Raw genomic sequence first — 24,601 nt, forward strand, 5'->3', positions numbered from 1 at the left:
CCTTGAACCATTACTACTATTAAATATTTCTTTGCGATACCAATAACACCAATTATACTTAAACGCTTTCTGCAAATAATTTAGGGAGAAACACATTATCCAAATAATTTTATAAAGACCAGATTATCCTGAATACCAAAACCAGACAATATCATTACAGACCATCAGCCTTCAGGAACACAGATGCAAAATCCTTAACAAAATATTGCCAAATTTAATCCAGTAATATACAAAAATGATAGTATGTTAAATCAAATGAGATTTATTCCAAGAATGCAATTTTAGCATCAAAATATAATTTATCATCATTTATTAGATGATCATCTCAGTGATGCCAAACCAAAATTTGAAAAAATGCAATATCTATTCACAAACAATACAAAAAACAAAACAAAAACAAACAAAACGAATAAAACTTTTATCAACTAGGAAAACAAGATAACTTCCTCAATCTGATAAAGGTCATCTGTGAAAAACTTGTAGATGACATTACACTTAATGGGGAAAAGTAAAATGTTTTACTTGTAATAAAGAACAAGACAAATATGTCAGCTGTCATTATTTATATTTAACATTATATTGGAGGAGAACCTACCTAGCACAATAAGGCAATGAAAAAAATTAGGCATACTGATTGGTAAATAAATAAATAAATACATAAATAAAATGGCTTTAATTCACAGAAGATGATCAATCATGTAAAATAATCTTAACTAATCTAAAATACATTAGAATTAATAAATAAATTTAGCACTGTCAAGGATGCAAGGTCAATATAAAAACAAAACATTTTATTTCTATAGGTTTTCAGTGAGCAATTGACATTTTAAAAATACCCTGAAACTCTACACTAAAAGCTACAAAACATTGTTGAAAACATTAAACAAGACCTAAATAAATGGTAGAATTTATTTTATGGTTTGGAAAATCAATATCGTTCAGATAGCTATTGTCCAAAAATGTCAATGTATTTTTAATCAAAATCCCAGTAGGATTTTTTGTGGTATATATTGTCAAACTGATTCTAAAATTATATAAAAATACGAAGAACATAGATTGGCCAATATCTTGAAAAATAACACATCTAGTGACTTATACTGTCTGATTTTAAGACTTATTATGAAGCTACAGTGATCAAAATAGTATGGTATGGCATAAAAATAGACATATCGATTGAAAGAACAATAGAGTCCAGAAAGAAATCCAAATAATGTTCAATTGATTTTGACATGGAAACCTATTCATTAGGAAAAGAACAGTATTTTCAACAGATGTTGTTGAATTAACTGAATAGTCATATAGAAAAAAATAAATCTCATTTGTTGAGACCTGACCTCCCACCACGCACATAAATTAACTCATGTGGATCTTATCACTAAACAAAGAAGCTAAAGTTCAAAAGCTTCTACAATAAAACATAGGAGACAACATTTATAACCTTGATTACATCCTATCCTATATAATATAAGGCTAATACACAAATTGTCCTCTAGGGCAGTAGTCGGCAAACTCATTAGTCAACAGAGACAAATATCAACAGTACAACGATTGAAATTTCTTTTGAGAGCCAAATTTTTTAAACTTAAACTTCTTCTAACGCCACTTCTTCAAAATAGACTAGCCCAGGCCGGAAGAGCCACACTCAAGGGGCCAAAGAGCCGCATGTGACGAGCCGCAGTTTGCCAACCACGGCCTTAGGGAGTTGGACTGCTTGCTATGATGTGAGCTTACCACCAGGGGGCAGTGCAGAATGGAGGAAGACCCCGACAGGCAGCTGGAAGACTCCAACTGGCCCTGATTGCTGGCCAGGTGTAGGGACCCTACCCATGCATGAATTTTATGCACTGGGCCTCTAGTTTTTATATAAGATCGAAAAAACTAGGATTGTAAAATAAAATATTAATAAATCAGCTTCATCAAACTTAAAAGCTTTAAAGCTTTGAAAAGCACCATAAAGAAAATGAGGAAGGAGCCCACAGGCTGAGAGAAAGTATTCTCAGTACATATATATGACATAGGGTTTAGATATAGAGTGTATTAATAACTATTACAACACAATATTTAGAAGAGAAATAACTCCATTAAGAATAGTCTGATTTCAACCAACACTTCACAAAAGAAGATATATAAGTTGCCAAAAAGTGCATAAAAAGATACTCACTAAAAATGCAATTTAAAACCAGCATGTGATTTCCCCAATATACTGATTAGAAGAGATAACATATAAAAGAGAGAATACCATATGTTAGCAAGCATGTAATGATAGAAGTGTAATGTTGCAATCACTTTGAAAAGCAGTTAGCAGTTTCTTGTAAAGTTAAGTATAAACTTATTCCATCCCTTTGCATTTACCCAAGAGAAAGGAAAATATACGCCCATGAGAAAATCTGTGCATCATGGTTCATAGTGGCTTTATTCATAACTAGAGGCCCGGTGCACAAAATCGTGCACGGAAAGGGTCCGTAGGGCTGGCCAGAGATCAGGGCCAGCTGGGGCCTTCTTTCCCCCAGCTGCCGGCTGCTGGCCAGGGCCTTCCTTTGTTCCGCACCACCCCCTGGTGGTCAGCGCATGTCATAGTGAGCGGTAGAACTCCCAGTTGTTCAAACTCCTGAGGGGACAATTTGCATATTAGCCTTTTATTATATAGGCTAGTCAAAACTAGAAATAAATGTCCAAGTTGGCAAATGAGGAAACAAATATGGGTGTGTTCATATAATGAAATACCACTCAGCAATAAATAGGAAAGAACTACATACAACAACATGAATGATACTCAAAAGCTAAGTGAAAGAAGACAGAAAAAAATAATATATATTCTACGATTATATAAATTTATATTTTTTCTAGAGTCTAAATATGTTGTGTATAAAAATTTTTAATATATAATAACAGAAAAGCTCGGTGTTTGACTCAAACTGGGAGTTAGGATAACACTGGGTATGAAAATAAGGAAACCTATTGAATTGATGGTAATGTGCTAATGTGCTGCACCTTAATTAGGGTGGTGGATTTAAAAATGTATAAGTTTGTCAAAATTCACCAATAATGGAATGGACCTTGAGGGCACCAAGCTAAGTGAAATTATTCAGACAGAGAAAGGCAAATACTCTATGATCTTACTTACATGCGAAATCTAAAAAAAAAAAAAATTCCAAGTCTTAAAGTTTGACTAACTTTTAAGAGGCATATCCACTTCTTTCAGGAAGCCATCCCTGATTCTCCTATATTTCCCAGTTAGTTAAATGATCCTCTCTTACAAATCCATAAAGTTCTCTTACAAATTCAGCATGGCCCTGTGGTTGAACCTAGGCCTATGAACCAGGAGGTCACAGTTTGAGTCTAGATCAGGGCACATGCCCAGGTTGTGGGCTCAATCCCCTCTAGGAGGTATGCAGGAGGCAGTCAATCAATGAATCTCTGTCATCATCGATGTTTCTATCTCTCCTTCTCCTTTCCTCTCTGAAATCAATAAAAATATTAAAAAAAAACACATGCAAATGTACAAAGCTTTGAATGTATTAGTAGTGCACCTACCGCATTGTTTTATAGCTATTTGTTATTATACCTGGGTCTTCACTAAATGTGAGTTCACAGAGCAAAATGTTATCTCTTTAACTCCAGTGTCAAACACAGCGGCTGCCACATACTGGGCACTCACCAATCCTTTCTTGAATGATTGAATGAGCCCATGAATAAATAAATAATTGAAGGAATGTTGTTTTCAGCTGCAATCAATTTAGCCAGTCTAGGTCTCTGTTTATACATAAAATGTGTATGCTCATCCCTGTATTTTATTTTATCATATTTATTTTTCTGTCTGCATTTTGACAGGAGACCTTTGTGAAAACCGAAGGAGATTAAGTGAAAGTGGCAAGTCAGAAAATTTAAGGGACGATTTCGGTGATAACGATGATGGCAATGATGACAATGTCATAGCAATGCTTTCTTAGATCGAAACTTGTAGGCAAAGCATACAAACAAGAAGTCCAGAGAGTCAGCAAAACAGGAAGGCTTGGCAGGTACCAAGGATCAGACATAGTCCCGGGGCGCTCTGATGTGACAAAGTTGGAAGGATCAATAGATCTTAAGAATGAAAGTAGGTGAGGCACAAGCGCAAAGGCCAGCTGCCTTGCAGCAGCAATGCCAGGAGACAGGGATGTGCCGGCCAGCCAGGTGCCTCAGCTCAGATGCTATCTCTCCGTCCTCTGGTCCTCTCTGCTGACTGCGGCTGGCCTCCCAGGAGTGTGATTTCAGCTGGAGGTGCCAACTGAGGCTTCCAGGCACATTACAGCCAGAGGCGCTAGAAATACAGGAGGTTCTTAAACTATGACGCAGAGTGCTGTGGCCAAGCTTCCTCTGCTCTAACAGCACCCGTGCCCTCTGGACATGAACTGTTGCCAAAAACATATCTGCAGTGCTGTGGGGCGTTTGGAACTGAGTCAGGAAATAAAGGGGTGCTGGGGAGGGGAGAGAGTAAGAGGTAGGTTGGTTTACAGCCTGGCTCAGGAAGACAAGGGTCCAAATACATAGTCCTGTGATGATGCACAGCTCCCTGCAGCCCAGAATGCTCTAAGAAAAGGACTCATTTCTTCATGAGCAGAGCTGGCAACATCCTTACTGCCCATAAGGGAGACAGGCCCTTTCACTGCAGATGTAATTACTGCATCCGGTGCCTGCTGTGCAGGGACAAATCGGCACAGGCTCAGTGGAGCAGGAGGAGGCCCCGGAGAGCCAGGAGCAAGCATTTGTGGACAGCAATGGTGTGGAGCGTGGCGGCCAGCTGAGCAAAGCCGGGGAAAGGAGATGAATTCGGCAAGAGGATGTCTCTGTTACTTCACTAAACGTTTCTCTTAGGAGCCGACTATCCAGAGTATCATTGAAAACAAACTATTTCCAGCTCTCCAAGGGGTTAGTTACTCTCCCCCAAAAGTGACTCTCAAGTGGGAAACCTTGAACACAGAAGGTGGAGGGGATAAAGAGGAATCGCAAAAAAAGAAAAGGCAGAAAGGACTTCAGTGCTTGCCTCCTTGGAGTAATGAGGCTTTGCAGAGGGCCATGGAGTGGGGGCCCTTGGGTTGGTGTTCCAGAGGAGATGAAATTTCCTCACCTCCTCACTCCACTCCAGTTGTTGTCTGTGTGTGAGTCAGTAGCGGCCTCCAGCTGTGAAGCCCAGGTTCAAAGTGAGAATCAACTATTTCTGCTAAGAGACCAGATCCCCTTGACCCTGTGTAGGTGACCTCTCAGAGGCTGGACATTCCTAACACTGCAGGGCCCCATCCGAGTAAAGTCCTCCAAGCAGCTGCCCCTGTCTTTCTCCTTCCCCTCCCTCCTCTGGAGCTCACACCAAGAGAGAAGCTGACTCAGCCTGGACTCCACCTTTAAACAGAGGAGGAGGGAATTTTCCCGCACACCACCATTTATAGGGTTACATCTTTATCTCTGCCATGTTGGAGCTGGAATCCAGAGAGCTGGGTGGTCTGAGGAAGGAGACAGAAAGAAAAGAGCCTGCAGAGACTGAGACAAAATCGCGGTGGCACACAGACGCGTTCATTACTATAAGATGCTAAAATCACTCATTTAATTTGTCCAGACTGAATTGTATGCGATGAGGCACATCATCCCAACTCTTGGGGTGCATCCCTTTCATTAAGTTAAGGGGTCCCAAGCACAGTCTCGAGTTTTCCTCAGGACGTGATTGGTCAGGAATTGAAGAACTCCTTCCAGATCACGAGTCACTGTCATCTGGAGTCTTAGGCTGATGGGAGCCTCACTATTGGGTTGGAATGTGATATAAATATTCGCCCTAGCTGGTTTGGCACAGTGGATAGAGTGTTGGCCCACGGACTGAAGGGCCCAGGTTCAATTCCGGTCAAGGGCATGTGCCTCAGTTGCAGGCTCGATCCCTGCAGATTCCTGGCCCTGGTCAGGGTGCGTGTGGGAGGCAACCAATCCATGTATCTCTCAAACTGATGTTTCTTTCTCTGTGTCTCTCCCTTCCACTCTCTCTAAAAATCAACGGAAAAATGTGCTTGGGTGAGGATTGACCCAAACAAAGTGACATAAAATGTTAGCAGTAAGACTACCTGATTCTTAGTGCCGTATACAATTTTTAGGCAAGATGGCCTAGAAGAGATGGCGGAGAAAGGAAAGAAAAGTACAAGCTCCCACCACCACCTAATACAGATCAAACTTAAGTGCCTTCCACAAGCATCCTTCATATCAAAATCCCCCCTTTCCATCCAGATGGTTCTTCCTACATCTGGGGACTAGTCTAGGCAGATCCCGATTGCCTACCTCGTTCTTTTTCTCTGGCTGCTAGAAGGCAGGTATAGGATTCACAAATAAGCACACATTCATTCAATAGACACTTTTTTGATCAACGTTAAATTTCAAGGCATTGATTGTGCTAGGTGCTAGAGAATGTCACAAATATGTAAGCTTAGTATCTGCTCTCAAATGGCCTAAGTACAGAAAGGGAGGTTACCTCTGGCCAGAGCAGAACACACCATCTCAAAGAAAATTTAGTGAATTAATGAGACAATTAATTAAGACAAACCATGTTTGCTCTCAGAGTAGAAGAGTTCAAGGAGACAGAGGCTGGGTTTTTATGCCACTCGCTGTTGTGAACTCAATACCACCATTGTCATAGGCACTCTTAACACACCCCGTGGTCACCTGAATGAAAGTTGCACACTTGGGTGTAAGGAGGTGGTGACCTGGTGTTGATTGTTGCCTAACCCAGAGCTAGAGTTTGCGTGTCTTTCTTGGCCTAATTCTAGCTGATTTAGATGTGGAATCCCTTCTGCTAGCCACCCAGAGCTCCTTAGGCAACTCCTAGAATCTTCTCCAACCCGCAGTGGAGACAGTAGCTTCAAAAAGACCCTACACAGCCGAAACCGGTTTGGCTCAGTGGATAGAGCATCGGCCTGCGGACTCAAGGGTCCCAGGTTCGATTCCGGTCAAGGGCATGTACCTGGGTTGCGGGCACATCCCCAGTAGGGGGTGTGCAAGAGGCAGCTGATCGATGTTTCTCTCTCATCGATGTTTCTAACTCTCTATCCCTCTCCCTTCCTCTCTGTAAAAAATCAATAAAAATTCAAAAAAAAAAAAAAGACCCTACACAGCCCCTTATTTGTCTCATCTACACTAATAAAAGAGATATATGAAAACTGACCGTACCTCTGCAACACCCACCAGCCAATCAGGATTGAGAATGCAAATTAACCCAACAAAGATGGGTTAATTTGCATATGCAGGCATGGAGAGAAGACTGAAGGCTCAGGCCCAATTGAAGACTGAAGACTGAAGAGGCTTGGCTTCTGCACTGCGGACAGAGTGAAGCCTGGGTCCCGGGTGCCAGAAGAAAACCGGTGCCGGCAGCCAGGGGAAGGAAGGCCTATTGCATGAATCTGTGCAATGGGCCTCTAATTTATATATGAAAGAGGTGGCCCAAACCACACTGTAGCAATGCTATGCTCTATCGAGCAGGGACTATGCTCTAGTCACCTTTGTTGCCTACTACCTTATACACCTCATGGTGAATTTAATCATTACTGCTTAAACTGTAAGTAACAGCAACCTCATTAAAATAGCTCGAGCAAGAAAAAGTGATTTATAGGAACTTTTGTTCTAGAGACGAGAGGTTTGTTAGAAAGAAATGGAAATGACTATGAAAAAAGGAATACCAAAGACTGAAGGTGCACACATCTGGCCCTTCTGGTCTTTTAAAAATATATATGTTTTTATTGATTTTAGAGACAGAGGAAGGAAGAGGGAGAGAGAGAGAGAAACATTGATGAGAGAGAAACATCAGTAGGCTGCCTCCTGCATGTCGAGCCTATAATCCAGGCATATACCCTGATAGGGAGTCAAACCAGTGAACTCTCAGTGCATGAGATGATGCTCAACCAACTGAGACACACCGGCCAGGGCTGGCCCTATAGGTCTTTTAAATCTACTATCAAGGGTGCTCCTGCAGGAGGGAGGGGGAAATAAACTTCTCTGAGGTTCCTTCAACATCTGCCCAGATAAAGGAGCTCAGTATCTGAATTGAAGGACATTATCTCCGGATGTCCGTGTGGATCCAGGCTGCTTGTTATTTTCTATGGCAGCCTATGATTTCTGTTCAGCAGGAAGAGTCACCGTGGGCCCACTGCTGAGGACAATTAGATCTACTGTACTTGTAAAGCTGGTCTCAATTTTATCAGTGTCCAACGGACTTCAATAGCATAATTTGATGTGCAATTGTATTGAGAAGGCCTATGGCAGACGGCAGGCGGCACCGGATGCCTTGCCAATTCCAATTTTACTTTTGAGTTAGCTGGGCTTTTCACTTACTATGATATATGCTAATATCCATTCTTACATTATAATCTAAAAATTATTTGGAATAGATACTGTCAAATTCCATTCTCCATTCCTGCATAAGGGAATCATATTATTAGTCACTCTTTTCTGGTTTGTAGATGGAGAAATGGAGACCGAGGCTTAGTGATTTGCCAGATTTACATAGAGAATGAGTGGATCAGAAAGGAAATGTTCCTAGTTAAATCCAGACACATGAACATCTCATTTCCAAGCTCTCTGACTCGCAACTCCCTTTGTACTTTTGAGTGCTCTTAGAATAAAGACCAGCTTCTTTAAAGGGCTCTGGCCCCTGACTTCCCCATCTCATACAGTGTCTCTCCTGCTTCCTACAAATTCAAAGCACAGTTCTTTTGTTTACCTCAGAGAACTTGCACATGCTTCCCTTGATTAGAAGGTTTCCACATAGCCCAGCCCCAACACACATCCCTCCTCCTGCTCCCAGTTAACTTTCTGGTCATCTCCCTATGTCAGCTCAAGTGCCACTATCATAGGGGAGACTTACCCTGGACGAGCTCATACCTCCCTGCTGCCCATCGTAGCAGTTACTGCACTTTGATGACCTGATTAATCACTATCTCTGTGATGAGACCATAGACTCCATAAGGGCAAACATCACGTCTGTTTTGCATGCTATTATTGCTACAGGGCAACAAATGAGTGGGGGTGATGCTCAAATATTCATAACATATCAAATGAATGAAGAATGCAAAAGACATATATAGGGATAGCCTTACAACAGACATCAGGCGGCATGTCCAATTCCAATCTTACAATCGAGTTGGGCTTTTCACTTGGTATTATACATAGTAATATTCATTCTCATTTATACAATCTAAAAAAGCCCAGTGAAGAAGCTAAGCATAATTCAATGCAAGCCTAATTTCCAGCTGCCCCATTTCCCAGGGACATCGTTTCTCAGGGTGAGGAGTGTGAATTGTATTCAGTATGGTCACAACCATGAACCACACCTCCAGACAGCGTATTTGTTAGCTCTAAGATGAATGATTTCGCCTGGACCCTTAGGAAGAGAAACCTAAGGAATTATTATCTAGTTCTTCTTAAAGGCTTTCCCCTTAGGAAAGAAGAGATAAATACCAGCAAGGCATCATGAACCCATACTTCTTAGTGTTCCAGGGATAGAGTCTCCGCTTTGGAGCCAGGGTCAGGGTCATCAGCTACATCAACTACACAGAGATGCCGGGTGCCAGTATCCTTCTGCCAGGAGAGCTTGCTCTGCCCTCCCCCTACTCACACAAAAGAACTTCAGCCTCCCAAGGAAGAGATTCTCAGGAATTTATGACTCAATCAACTCACCCAAAAGGAGCATAAATGGGATTAGTTTTAATATTGTTAAGTTGCAAAAATACAGGCATATGTGCATGCCAAAGCGAAAATGCAAGCAAGCAAAGGGGGGAAACATATGGGCACCCATATGGTGGAAAGCACATTGCTAGACCTTCATACACTTCTCGTTCACAACAAGAACCAGAGCTAGTGAACATAAATTTGCTTTGCAGAAATGTGAGAGAAACAGCTTGTTTGCCCATAACCGTTCTACTGAGCAAGATGTGTATAACCTTGATTTCTCTTCTCAGACACCTCTTTCTCACACTCTGGGGATTAATTAGGCTCCGAACACCACTTCTGATTAGAAACCAGGATCTTGGCTGCCTTGGAGAGAGACAAAGAAATAGTAGCAGGACTGGATGATGCAGCAGGTCAACTAACGGACAATTCCTATTAGTGGCGGGGAACTTGTACCTGGGATGGCTTAGAAAAGAAATGAGGGTGGTAGGTCTCAGCAGGTTTATTTTAATTGAAGCAGAGAAACAACGGGGACTTATAGCAGACAATGGCAAGAATGTGGTTTTCATTTGGAGGCTGTGCTTTTCTTCGAAAAATTCTGGGTGGTAGCTAGAAAATCCCGGGTTATGGGAAGGTAAGTGTGGAGTTAGGGAGAATAACATGAGAGCAGGGGTGATGCTCAAAGCTAGTGAGCACCCTTGGGTGCCCCAGATAACAAGCAGAATTTGATAAAATGTATCATTTTATATCGAACCTGTTCAGCTTCAAGCCATGGGAGCCATCTCTGTACAGCATAAAGGGCCTCAGATTTGGAACACAGGAAGCCGGTTCCTTCCATGGACCTACCACTTCAGTTAGCTCCGAGTCATTCATCATTAGTTAACTTTCCCAAGTTTATCTCCTTACATCTGAATCAGGCAGGCCATGCCTTCTCTGACCTAGTTTAGAGAGCGGCTGTAAACTCACTTGCAATGATGCATGTGAAAATATTTTATAGACAATACATTCCTACTCAAGCATATTATGAGTGGGAAACTAAGCTTCATTTCACTTATTCCTATTTTTTAATATTTTTTATTTTATAAATATATATATATTTTAACAGTTTACTGATCTTTAGAGAGAGAAGATTGGAGAGGGGGAAAGAAAGAGAAACATTGATTGGCCACCTCCTACACACCCCCACCCAGGATCAAAACCTGCAACCTGGGCATGTGCCCTAACTGGGAATTGAACCACCAAACTTTTGGTGCATGGGACAATGCCCAACAACTGATCCACACCATCCAAGGCTTAACTCTTTCTTTTGAAACAATTACTGGTTCACAAGAAGTTGCAAAAATAGTAGAGAGAGGTCTCATGGACTCAACACCAGCTCCCCACTGGTGGCATGTTATAGAACTAAAATACATGATCAACTGATAAGAGCACAATGCAATTAGTTGCATTGTAGAGCTTACTTGAACTGTACCAGTTTTTGTATGTACCAGCTTTCTTTTTGTATAATTCCATACTTCATTACACATACAGATTCATGTAACTGTTGAAACAATCAATATATGGAATTATTTCATTACTATAAGGCAGCTCCCTCAAGCTGCCCTTTTCCCTCCCTTGCCCCACCCTGTGGCAAACACTGAACTGTTGTACATCTTTATAATTTGCCATTTTTAGAATGTCATAAAAGTGGAACCATATGGTATACAACCTTTTGAGACTGACTCTTTTCATGAGGTACAATGCCCTAGAATCCATCTAAGTTTGAAGGTATTAATAGTTCATTCCTTTCTCTTTTTTTAAATATATTTTATTGATTTTTTTACAGAGAGGAAGGGAGAGGAATAGAGAGTTAGAAACATTGATGAGAGAGAAACATCGATCAGCTGCCTCCTGCACCCCCCCCCCCCACTGGGGATGTGCCCACAACCAAGGTACATGCTCTTGACCGGAATCCAACCTGGGACCCCTCAGTCCGCAGGCCGACGCTCTAGCAACTGAGCCAAACCAGCCAGGGCAATAGTTCATTCCTTTCTATTGCTAAGTGACACTTTATGGTATGGATGTACCAGTTTGTTTAACCATTCCCCCATTGAAGGACAGCTGGACTGTTTTCCAAAGATAGCAAATACAAATAAAACTATTATGTCATTCCAAAATTTTAGGTGGACCAGAGAAACACTAAATCACTAATGAATAACTCAAGACTGTCAAGAAATAAAAATCAAAGACAGAGGTAGGAATAGGTAGAAAAACAGGCATAATAATTTAAAAAGTATATTAATAATCCTTAGCACTTTTCTCTTGGGGCTGCTGGGGCATTTAATGAGTTAAAACATGTGGAGTTTACTAGTATAACAAGGCTTGACCCACAGCAAACTGTCACAATACTGTCACGATCCATTTCTAGGCTCCTTGTAAACTACAAGGATTCTGGGAAGAAATTTAAAAACATGGCACAACAGCAATGTAGAAAGGTCTGCTGGGCATGTCACATGTGTCCAGCACTATTACATGCCTTCCATTCATGTTCCCTTTTCATCCTTGAAATAACCTGATGGAACGGACATAAGTGCCCCCATTTTGTAGTCTAGGAGGTTGAGAATCAAGGAGACAACTTGATTTTTCTAAAGCTACTCAGATTCCTAATGGCTATGGTCATGTTTTGGTCTCAGCTCTGTAAGAACCTGGAGTCCGTGGTCTCTCCATGAGATTACACGACCAGCCACAGGAAACTGACACCCACGCCTGAGTGCAGGGCAGTGCCCCTTTCACTGGAAATGCTAAGGACTTGGCAATTTATTTTAAGATTTTCTTCTCAGCCATGTCTTGCATGAAAATTAAAGGTTATAACAGAGACGGTCTTGGACCTGTACATTTTGCAACCTAAACTTCTAGCAGTGACAAGAAGATAGAAAGGCCTGCTCAATCTGGTCACAATCATGGATAATGACTTTGCTGGAATGTGCTCTCTCAGTTCACTTAGCTAGTGGCTACATACATCTAGAAGAAACCAAACACTATTCCCCTGCAAACAGCTGTCATCGGTGCCATTTATCACATTCATAAAACCGCGTGCCCTTTCCCACAGAAAGTTCTCTCCCACCACTTAGGTTCTTATTCAGGATTAAGCAAGCTGGGTATATAAATTCTTATTCATAACAAATTAGAAGTAAAGAATCAGAAGAAATGTGGCTGCTAAAAGGCAAGTACAATGACTTTAGGAAAAACTGTCAATTAATAGTCTGAGCGGAGAGAAGGAAGAGAGGAACTGTAAAACACACACACAAGAATTTAAATAGTAGTTTAGGTCCATATTCCTGGTTATCCCAGTTTCCAAATGCTGAGATACAAACACATAATATGTCTGATGTTTGTATTACATTATAAAGATGAGGCTAAATGGCATTCACCATACTCAAGGAAAGAGAGGAGAAGAAGGTAATATATTTTTTAAATACTTCCATTATAAATGACTCAAGTCAATGAGTTAAAAGAGTCAGCTTCAGTTACCTGGAAAATTCACTTCCGTGAAATAACTCATCCACTTTCTCCCTCAGGTATTACTATATGTGAGTAGATTGTTTAAGAGTGACAAACTCACAGGTGAGTAGCTGTCATCTTAATATCTCCATGGAGAGGAGCCAGAAAAGAAGAATTTTTTATTTTTTCCCAAACATCTGGCCTTCCCAAATATGTCACTGGAAAGGGAGCCAGATGTGTAGGCATTCGAGTGGATTAGTATGGCATCCTGAGGGGGAGAGACCACCCTCCTTAGAACACAACAGCCCCTACCGTGTCCTCTGCCACCCCCGTCTTTGCAAATCCAACATTATTTTGGTTTTATATTCATGAGTCTCCCATCGAATGCTGGTCCAGTGCCCCTTCTTCTGTCCCTCAGCAAGGGAAACACATATACTTGGAACACCCCTGTTCCACAATTGTATTCCAAACCCACTGGCCCCTCGCCAGTCCATTTTGCCTGCCTGTGCTGGGACCTGCCCACTCTTTTCATTGGAACATCTTGGTGGCAGTGGCCTGTGATGCCATCATTATCCTACTTCCTAAACTGTAGACCATTCTGTGCAGATTTCCATGTGTGAAGGCTGACGAAAAATGCCATATTTTCTCGCAAATCCATATAAATGAATGAGTTTTCTTTTTTAAAAAACAACAACAACAACAACACGTTATCTGGGTAATGTCAGAGCAATCCACTTTTTCCAGACACCACAGGGCACAATCTCCCCCTAGAACACCAAGACCAGCGAACCCCTCATTATCTTGTTCCCCTAGACCCGTGGTCGGCAAACTGCGGCTCACGAGCCACATGCGGCTCTTTGGCCCCTTGAGTGTGGCTCTTCCACAAAATACCACGGCCTGGGAGAGTCTATTTTGAAGAAGTGGCATTAGAAGAAGTTTAAGTTTAAAAAATTTGGCTCTCAAAAGAAATTTCAATCGTTGTATTGTTGATATTTGGCTCTGACTAATGAGTTTGCCGACCACTGCCCTAGACTGTTCCTATGTTCTGTTAGTGTTAATTGTTAACTATCCTGTTAACCAATGCAAAAGAAGTATATATCTCTCCATTTTACTTTTATTCTGATCCCAGAAATTTCCCCACATTGCTTTCTCCCACCTTCCTAATCTACCACCAATGGATTTCATGTAACCACCTTATGTCTTCCCCTGTGATTTTGATGTATAAAGTAAGCTGTAAAAGTGTCATTTTCCAGAGATTTTTCTCAATCCATTGAGATTTTGCTTCCCCGAAACTGTCCTCAGCATGGCTCAAATAAACTTATAAATAAAAATTCTCTACAGGTTTGGACGATTCTTATGCCAACAGTCTTTAGTCTACATCTCTTTTCTATAATTTATAGGGATTGGGGGCATGTTCTTGGACTGTCTTTTTAAATCATAGTGTTACCGTTATTTTCAATATTTAATAATCTGCTCATTAAAATATTCTTTTTCTAAATAAAAGTTTGTTTATTCATTTGTTACATAGATCCCCAAATTTTAAAAAGCAGATTTAGCCGAAACTGGTTTGGCTCAGTGGATAAAGCGTCGGTCTGCGGACTGGAAGGTCCCGGGTTCGATTCCGGTCAAGGGCATGTACATTGGTTGCGGGCACATCCCCCGGTGGGGGGTGTGCAGGAGGCAGCTAGTCGATGTCTCTCTCTCATTGATGTTTCTAGCTCTCTATCGTCTCCCTTCCTCTCTGTGAAAAGTCAATAAAATATATATTTTTTTAAAAAGCAGATTTAATATATTTCATTAGCATTTGGGGAACCCAGATGTCCAGTGAGCTCAATTATCCAAAGTAATCCCACTGGAATGTCAAAGGAAATGTCATTGCGGCTTTTATTTCTTATTCTTGCATGCTGAACTAACCGGTAAATTGTTCTAAAAATGCTGTTTGATGTTCAAGTTTTATTGGCTGCTCTTCCGAACGTTTAAAACAACTTTCCAAAGCCTGCTCAACTCCAGGTGAGAAGGAGTCACTGCCTAAATTAAATATTGGTGGTCACATCAAATGCAGCTTTTAAACTTGCAAACCCTCCAGGTTCCAATGCTTTTAAAACTTGAGAAATTATGCTTTGAGTTTGAATTCTTCAATGTCATTACTATGTGTGGGGGGGTGGGGGGAGCAGGTAGGTGGGCCGGGAGGAGACCATAGGGGAAATGCAAGGTGAAGGTCAGGGCTGCAAAGAAACAAAAGGCAACTTGAAAGTACAGCATCCCTGGGAGATTTAAAGAGGCAGGATCATTTAAACTTAGTGTTTTCTGATCTTTTTTTTTTTTTTTTTTTTTTTTTTTTTAAGGCTGCATTGCAGCTATTACATTGTAGAAAAGGTTGGAAATATGGATGAATCTCCCTATTTTAAGAGGGAAATCTTATCAATGGCCATTATAAACATTGTTAAAAATACTTACACAATGTCAAAGTGCTTTTCCAGAGATTTCTAGGCTTAGTAAACTGTGTATTTAGGATCAAATAAATGCATCCTGGGGTTTTTAGCATTTCTAAGAACATCGGACTTCACCAAATATGTACAGATTGCTCTGAAGGTTGGACGTATTTTGGATATAATATAAATCCAAGATTCTCCCTGACTTTGAGCAAATTTCCCATGAGGCTTTTGTCTTTGGGAACACACACTATTGCTCTGGTTCTGCTCAAGCAGAGCTTGGGGAGGCTTCTTATGTACACTTTAATATTCTTGTTAATTCGACTTTATAATATTGGCATTTGGGGGTCAGTAGATGAGGCCTTTATACAAAGATGATTCGTGGCTTCATTAGCACATCTTCCCGTGGAACAAGGCAGGGCTGAAAGCTGTATTCCCCAGATGCATGGACGGAGTGCAATAGTGGAAGCTTACACGGCACTCCTAGTACCCAACCCAGTCTCTCATTTGTAAGTGCTGTTCACATGACTATTGTTTCAAACATTTCAGGTCATCATTTGTAACATCTCTACTCCATGTTTTTAGATTTTATTGAGACTGAATTAACATACAATAAAGTGCACCTATTTTTATTGTACAGTTTGATTAATTTTGACTAACTTAAACAATGTCACTATCTCCCTACTCAAGATATAAAATATTTCATCAACCCCCACAATTCCCTTGTGCCCCCTTGCAGTCACTTTTTCAAATACTCCTACCCTAGGTAAGCACTGACTTGATTGCAGTCATTATTGACTACTTTTGTCTGTTCTATGATTTCAGATAAACAAAATCATACAGCAGCATGTATTTGTTGTATCTCACTTCTTTTGCTCCATAGTGTTTTGGAGATTTATCCATCGTGCTATGTGTACCAATGGTTTGTTTCTTTTAATTGCTCAGAAGTCATCTGCAAGAATATATCGAAATGCATTTACCTGTTGATAGTTATTTGGGTTATTTCTAGTTAGAGGCTGATATAAATGAAGCCCCTATAAACATTTGTGTACAATGCATGTTTGTTGACATTTTTGTTTTCATTTACTTTTGCTAAATACCTAAAAGTGACTTGCTGGGTCATATGCTAAGTGTATATTTAACTTCATCATAAAGTGCCAAGCTTTTTTTCCCATAGGGCTTATGCCATTTCACATCTTAGAGTTAATGTATGAGTTTCAGTCACTCCACATCCTCACTAACACTTGGTATTGTCAGTCTTTTTCATGTTTGTCATTCTAGTAGTTGTATAGAGGTATCTCAGTATTGTTTGATTTTCATTTCTATGATAAAGATGTCGAACATATTTTCAGGTGCTTATTTTTCATTCACATATCTCCTTTTGTGAACTGTCTGTTCAAATATTTTGTTCATTTCAAGGTGGGTTGTTACAATTGTGCTATAAGAATTCTTCACATAGCCCAGATGTAAATTCTTTTTGTCAGGTGTAAGTACAGCAAATGTTTTCTCCCAGTCTGTGGCTTGTCTCTTCATTTATTCTTTTTTAAGATGTATCTTAATTGTTGAAAATATTACAGATGTCCCCCCACCCCCATTGACCCCTGCCACCCTGCCTCCACCCCCTCCCCAGGCCTTCACTGCACTACTTTCTGTGTTCATGGCTTATGTATATCTTAATGGTGTTTTTAATTTTAATTAAGCCTGTTATAGGTTGAATTGCATCCCCCTCAAAAGATACCTTAAAGTCCTAATTCCTTGTGTCTCAGAATGTGACATTATTTGGAAACTAGAGGCCTGGTGCATGAAATTTGTGCACAAGTAGGGTTCCTAGGCCTGGCCGGTGATCAGGGCCATTCAGGTTCCCCGCCTCCAAGCCTCCCTGCCTCCTCCTTCCCTCGCTCCCTCAGCACCTGCCCCCACCACTGCTGGTCACCTGCCATGTTCCGTGCCACCCCTGGTGGTCAGCACACATCATAGCAAGTGAGAACACCCAAGGGGACAATTTGCATATTAGCCTTTTTATTATATAGGATAGGATCTTTACAGAGGTAATCAACTGAAGATGAGGTCATTAGTGGGGGCCCTAATCCATCATGTTTGGTGTCCTTATAAAAAGAAAGAAATTGGCCGAGAGATGCGTACAGGGGGAAAGGTCATGTTAAGATGACACCAAGATCAGATGATGCACCTTCACATCCAGAAACACCAAAGATGTCCAGCCAACCACCAGAAGCCCAGGAGAGGCATGGAACAGACACCTCATAGCTCTCAGAAGGAACCAACCTGACTGCACCTTCCTCATGGCCTTCTAGCCTCCAGAGCTATGAGAAAATGCATTTCTATTGTTTAAGTCATCCAGTTTGTGGTATTTTGTTTCAACAGATGATTACAAATAATACAAAGCCAAATTTGTCAAGATTTTAGTGCAAGGTTACTAAGATTTATTTCTATGTTTCCTCTAGATCTCTATTCTTTTTACATCACACACACACACACACACACACACACACACACACACACAGAGGCATATTCCACATTTTCCTTTTCCCTGGGTTGCATGTTTAGGTTTTCTGTTGCCTGAGGGAGCCATTTCTTTCTTGTATAATTTCTAGAATTAATCATTGTTTCTACTAACAGTCTAAATATATCAAGTGGCTCTGTGTTCATCTCTTCAAGTTCAACTTGGAGTAAGTTTTAGTTCCAAGGGCATGAGGCCCCTTGTCTCTTTGGTTCCCTTCCTAGTAAGTTGAAGATGCTCATAACCGATGTTTCAATACCCATCATTTGGGGCCCGGCACAGGCATGACCCTCTCCCCCCCTCACCATTTCTTTCATCCTTCCTCTACTGGAGAGAGCTATTTATGAACAGATCAAACATATGTGGCTCTGGGTAGATGTCCAGAAAGTACTGAGCAGGGAGACCCTTTTTCTCCTCAACACACAATGACATCAGTGGTCCCAGTGGACACTGCCGTGTTCTCCACTCTACATCAAGAAGGACAACCCACCAACTAACCCACACAATCTTGACCTTGAGAAATGAGTTTCTTTGTTGGAAGTTACGCTTACGGCACCTCTCTTCTTCATAGTTGGGAACACAAAAATCAGCTAAAGTCATAAAAAGAACTGAAATAATAATTCAGTAAAGATCATCTAGAAATCTTCCTTTAGGAATGGGATACTCGGTGAGTGAGGGGTGTGGCCTTTGCTCTGACATTACTCTGGTATCAAACAGCATTGTTTTCCGGTTCCAGATGTTCTGATGTACAACGGAATCAAGTCTTCAAAATACCAACTCTAAGAAGGTTCTCTAGGTACATGCCTTACCCTTGACAGACAGGTGTCTCCACGTCACAGTTGGCTCTGGTCTGCCAATAGCAAGACACAGCAGGGTCACGCTGCTTCCCTCGTTCACAGTGATATCTGAGGAGATGTTCATGATTTGTGGAGGGACTGCGAAGAAACAAAGGGAATAAATACATGAGAATGAGTCTTTACACTCAAAAGAAGGTGCTAGCCTATAAATATTCATATAGCATGCGGTATAATGAGTAACATCTCAATAATAATATTCCGATTTCTTGATTGGCCAAGGATGTGGCCACCAACACAACATGTACAGTGCACTTGTGTCTTGCAGCAGGAGGCAGGTGTGTGGGTGGGGAAGAAGCACAGGAACTGAAGACAAGGACATTAATGCTTGTTGATTGAAAGGTCAAACCAAAAGGAAACTACTTAACGACATTTTCTGAGCTCCTGTCTGCCCACGTGCTCATTTAGTTTAGTGGAATTGCTGACTTAAGCAAATAGGCATGAGTTGCACCCACTTAAGCCCTTTTTATTTTTCAATAAAGCCAACAACACTGAGTTAGTTATCCTTCCTTGAGCATTCCAGACATTTCCATATTCTTTGGCCTTGCACAGATTATTCCATCCTGCAATTCTTTTCTTTCACATTTCTTCACCTGAAAATTCCTTCTCATTCCTCAAAACACATCTTTTTAAAAAATATATGTATTTTATTGATTTTTTACAGAGAGGAAGGGAGAGGGATAGAGAGCTAGAAACATCGATGAGAGAGAAACATCGATCAGCTGCCCCTGCGCACTCCCTACTGGGTATGTGCCTGCAACCAAGGTACATGCCCTTGACCGGAATCAAACCTGGGACCCTTGAGTCCGCAGGCTGATGCTCTATCCACTGAGCAAAACTGGTTAGGGCTCAAAACACATCTTTTAAAACACAGAAAAATTGCCTCTGACTTGCCCAACCAGAGTCAAGCAATATATAGCACCTGCTCCTATGGCCACTATAATATCCTATATAATAAAAGGCTAATATGCAAATTGACTGAACGGCAGAATGACTGGTTCTTAATGCAGGAGTTGCTTCCTGGTGGTCAGTGCACTCTCACAGGGGAAGCGGGCCTAAGCCATCAGTCAGACATCCCCCAAGGGCTCCCAGACTGTAAGAGAGTGCAGGCCAGGCTGAGGGACCCCCCCCCCAAGTGCATGAATTCCGTGCACCGTGCCTCTAGTTGTACAATAAAACATAGGCATAATGGCAACATACCCCAGTGGTTAGGGGCAGGGCTCCAGAGCTCAACTCCTCACCTGTTGAATAATCTTGGGCAAGGTAGACTACCTTCCCCTCTTGGTTTCCTCAGCTGTGAAATACAGATGATAGTAGTAGCTAAACTAAATGTGTTGTGAGGTTTAGACAAAACAATGGCTTCATAGAGTGCATGATAGGAAAGGAGCACTCAATAAATGTTAACTACCAGACAACAAGGAAGATGAAGATGAAGACAGCAATAATTACGTCTTTCTCAATAAACTCTTACGGTCTGGGTCCATGTCCCTTTACTGATAGCATTGCAAAGGCTGATATGATCCCTGGCTTTGCTGTCTACCCTGTCCCACCTCCAGTCCTGATTCTCTCAATTCAATTCAAAACTCAGCGTATAATGAACAACATAACGTGATTCTCTCAATTCAATTCAAAACTCAGCGTATAATGAACAACATAAACTGATGAACAAAACTAAAACCAGCATCGAACAGATTGTCCAACCTATGAGGGAAGGCGGGGGTGCGGGGGGGGGGTGAGGGGGTAAGAAATCAACCAAAGGACCTGTATGGAAGCATCAAACAGATTGTCCAACCTATGAGGGAAGGCGGGGGTGGGGGGGTGGGTGAGGGGGTAAGAAATCAACCAAAGGACCTGTATGCATGCATATGAGCATAACCAATGGACACAGACCGCGGGGCGGGTGGGGGGTGAGGGCATGTGATGGGGGTTGGGGCCAGCCGGGGAGAGGTCAATGAGGAAAAAAGGAGACTTACATAATACATTAAACAATAAAGAATTTAAATTAAAACAAAACAAAACATTGTTGGAAAAATACCCTGATTCCCCTCAACTCCTACTTCTCATCGCCCTTGTCCTGGTTGAGTTTCTCACCAAATTTCACATGAGCGATAGCCTCCCACTTGAAACTTCCCACCTGTTCTCTTTCCAACTTCAGATCCCTCCAACCTCTCCCCTGCATGTGCCCAGAGGAACCTTTTCAGGCAACGATCTAATCAAACTGCCCCCCTACCTACTCTAGCTCACCATTGCCCACCAGGCTTAACACAAAACCTCTTTTGCATGACCTACCTCCGCCCCTGAAATCTAGCCCCTCGACCCACTGACAAACCTCGTCTCCAGGTGCAGACCTCACTAGCAGCACACAGTAGATAGTGGACCCACCTTCCCTGGCACAAGGACTTCCATAGCTTTGCTTGTCCTTGTCTTCTCTTCATTTTCTACCTGAAAACATAGGACTCAACTTTCTTTTTTTTTTTTTTTTTTAATATATTTTATTGATTTTTTACAGAGAGGAAGAGAGGGATAGAGAGTTAGAAACATCGATGAGAGAGAAACATCGATCAGCTGCCTCTTGCACACCTCCTACTGGGGATGTGCCCACAACCAAGGTACATGCCCTTGACCGGAATCGAACCTTGGACCCTTGAGTCCGCAGGCCGACGCTCTATCCACTGAGCCAAATCGGTTTCGGCAGGACTCAACTTTCAAGGGTCCTCCAAGGTCACCTCCCCTTAGACCCTGAAAAGAGAATCCCCCATCTCTCTTTGCTACATTTTGTGGCAAGCTCCCTGCAGGTAGGCTGGACCTGTTGTGTCCCAGCTGATTGTTGTATGCCTGTCCCTTTACCTAGAGAGGGAGGTGCTTGAGGATGAGGATGGGATTTCACACACCCCTGTTTCCTCCGGCTCTGGCACAAGGCTGACAAGGTACATGCTTGATTCTTCTTTGAAAGAAAGAGCCAAAGAACACATTGGACAAATCCAAAAACTGGGGTAGGGGGTAAGGGTAGGGGGCCGCAAAGCTTTTAACCTTTCTTCTCAATTTTCTTTCAGATTCTGAAAATAAAAGAAAAGACGACAGAGAGAGGAGACACTATATGCTTACAGTTATGCTGATTTACTCAAATTGCCAGTTTAATTATAAATTATTAATTACCATACAGGTCGAGTGCTAGTTAATTCCAAACCACCCCGAGTCAGCGGCGAAGGAGAATTATGGCCCATGCTCGATTCTGAGGACTGTGCAGCCTGAAGTTTTATGCTGCCCAGACCTTAGAGGTAAGTCTTTTCAAGGAGAAGCCGTAAGTAACGTGTAGAACATTTGAGTTCTTAAGGGAATCCACATTTGAAAATAAATAAAAATCACCCCCGGTATAAATCTGCCATGTTTTAGATTATTCCCGCATCAGATTTTGCCCTGAAATTTCACTGCACATATTTTATCCAGATACACACTGGGGTGGGGGCGGGAGTACATTCTAACTGCACTGCATCCTCTGGAGAAAACTGTACTAGCGATTTTCCCGTATTTTCAGGCTTGTTACAAACATAGTTCTGAGCTTAGAAATGTCAATACTGCTTCTCACTTTTATACAACAGCAGCTTCAGTGCTGTTTCCACAGGAGTCTCGGGATACTGTCTGCTGAGGCTGGGTGTGCCAGGCCACCTGACATTCTCTCTCTCCAGAACCAGGAGTCTCCCTCCGCAGGAAGGCACCAGCGGCGTGGGGGCAGGCACTGACCAGTCCGTGGGCTCAGTTAGTACATTTCAGATCCCTGCACACTGCCCCCGGTTCAGGGCCTTCAGTCCCACACAGTCCGTTTCATCTGACAGTGTGAGGGGTCCTGGATGAAAAGGTATCTGTAAAAAGGCCAGTAAGTATATCAGTGGACTTGTAGCTACTTATTGTCACCAAATTTCTTTTGTGCAACTCAATATTTTTCTCCATTTCCCTAAAACCTATGTATTGAAATTAAATTTGTGTATGGGTTGTTTTTATTTTTATTTTTTTCTGGATAAAATGTGGGCTCTTACACTGTTTTAAGGCAGAAATTTATATTGCTTTTTACAGTATTTATCTAGGGGATATCAATTAAAAAATCACGCATTGATCATCCTATTAGCTGTTCATTGGACATGAAAATATTGAGTCAAGTGAAAACGTAGCACATGTAAGTAAAGTTAAATACATATTCTGAAATTTAACTTCGAAATTTTATCTTTTTAAAAAAAGTATTTGCAAAATTCCATGGATATTGAGCACCGCCTGCACATTCCCCTTCTCATTATAATGTCAACCGGGAGAAGGGGGTTTCCAGGGATGAAATGGCAAGGTTACTCCAGCATCTCCACCAAGGACCAGTGCTTCTGTCACCCTCTGCAAGTCAAAGGAGGAAAGACAAAGGGTGTGGATAGCCAGGAAAAAAAGAAAAAAAAGCACAAAAAGTGAACTGAGAGAAAGGGAAGCTCTTTCTGTTCCCAATTATAAGGTCACTGTTATTAAAATGTAATGCACAATGATTATGTATTATTTATTAATACGCAACTCGATGGTTCTCAAATTGCTTGCACAAGCATTACCTTGTGGGTTTCTTATGAACTATGAGATAAATAGAACAAATAGTCTCACTATTAAGTACACGATGGTCTAACCGCTTTGCTGTGCATCTGAAATGAATACAGAATAATATCGAATGTAAACTGTGATGGGAAAATAAGTTTTAAATGATGTAGAAACGGAAGCATGAGGAAGGTTAAGAAAATTGCCCCAAATCATGAGGTTAACAAATGGCAGACTTCTTTCCATCCTGGGGTGCTTCCTCTCTGTTTAACCTCTGTCAGTGCCCCAGACACAACATTATTGTCTGCGTGTTTCCTCTGCCTGGAACGTCCTCCCTGCTCATCTTCCCTCACAGCCCCTCCTGGATGGCGGGAACCATCTCCCTCCATCTGCTTAGGCACCCTGCACTCCCCTGTGGGCGGGGCGTCTTGGTCATCCTGCTCCCCAGGGCCATTCTCCTGGCAAACATTGCTTGCCAAGGGAGGTTCTCAATACTTTCAATTTAATTTCCAATATCAAATGAATTTGGAAATACTATTATGATGCTTCCCTTGTCTTCATGATACCTTTGTGAAGAAAGGAGCACTTGGACATGACTTTATTTTTTCCCCTTTTTAAATTTTATTAAATTTATAAGGGTGACATTGGTTAATAAAATTGTATAGGTTTCAGGTGTTCAACTCTATAGTACATCACAACTGTATATTGCACTGTGTGTTTACTACCCAAAGTCAAAGCTTCTTCCTTCACCCTATATTTGACCTCCTGTACCTTTTACTACCCTCTCTCCCCATTTCCTCTGGTTACCACCATACAGTTGTCTATGAGCTTTTGTTTTGGTTTGTCTTGTTGGTCCATTTGTTTCAGTTTTATATTCCACATATGAGTGAGCTCATATGATTTTTGGCTTTTCCTGTCTGACTTATCTCACTTAGCGTGATATTCTCAAGATGCATCATGTTGTTGCAAACGGCAGTATCTCCTCTTTTCTTATGGCTGAGTAGTATTCCATTGTGTATATGCTCCACATCTCTTTTATCCAATCCCCTATCAAAGGACACTTCAGGGTTTCCATGTCTTGGAAA

The 24,601-nt window shown here is 41.6% G+C and overlaps 1 protein-coding gene across 3 annotated transcripts in view; it reads right to left on the minus strand.

Moving 5' to 3' along the window:
* The window catches only part of OPCML (opioid binding protein/cell adhesion molecule like), a 420,625-nt gene that overhangs the window by 61,604 nt on the left and 334,420 nt on the right, over positions 1-24,601 (minus strand). For all 3 annotated transcript variants that reach the window (XM_054712545.1, XM_008142527.3, XM_008142526.3), the window contains exon 3: positions 18,912-19,037. In XM_054712545.1, coding sequence (XP_054568520.1) covers positions 18,912-19,037 — 126 coding nt within the window. The remainder of the gene's footprint in view (positions 1-18,911; positions 19,038-24,601) is intronic.

The sequence above is a fragment of the Eptesicus fuscus genome, chromosome 23, assembly GCF_027574615.1.
Source record: "Eptesicus fuscus isolate TK198812 chromosome 23, DD_ASM_mEF_20220401, whole genome shotgun sequence".
Lineage (NCBI taxonomy): Eukaryota > Metazoa > Chordata > Mammalia > Chiroptera > Vespertilionidae > Eptesicus > Eptesicus fuscus.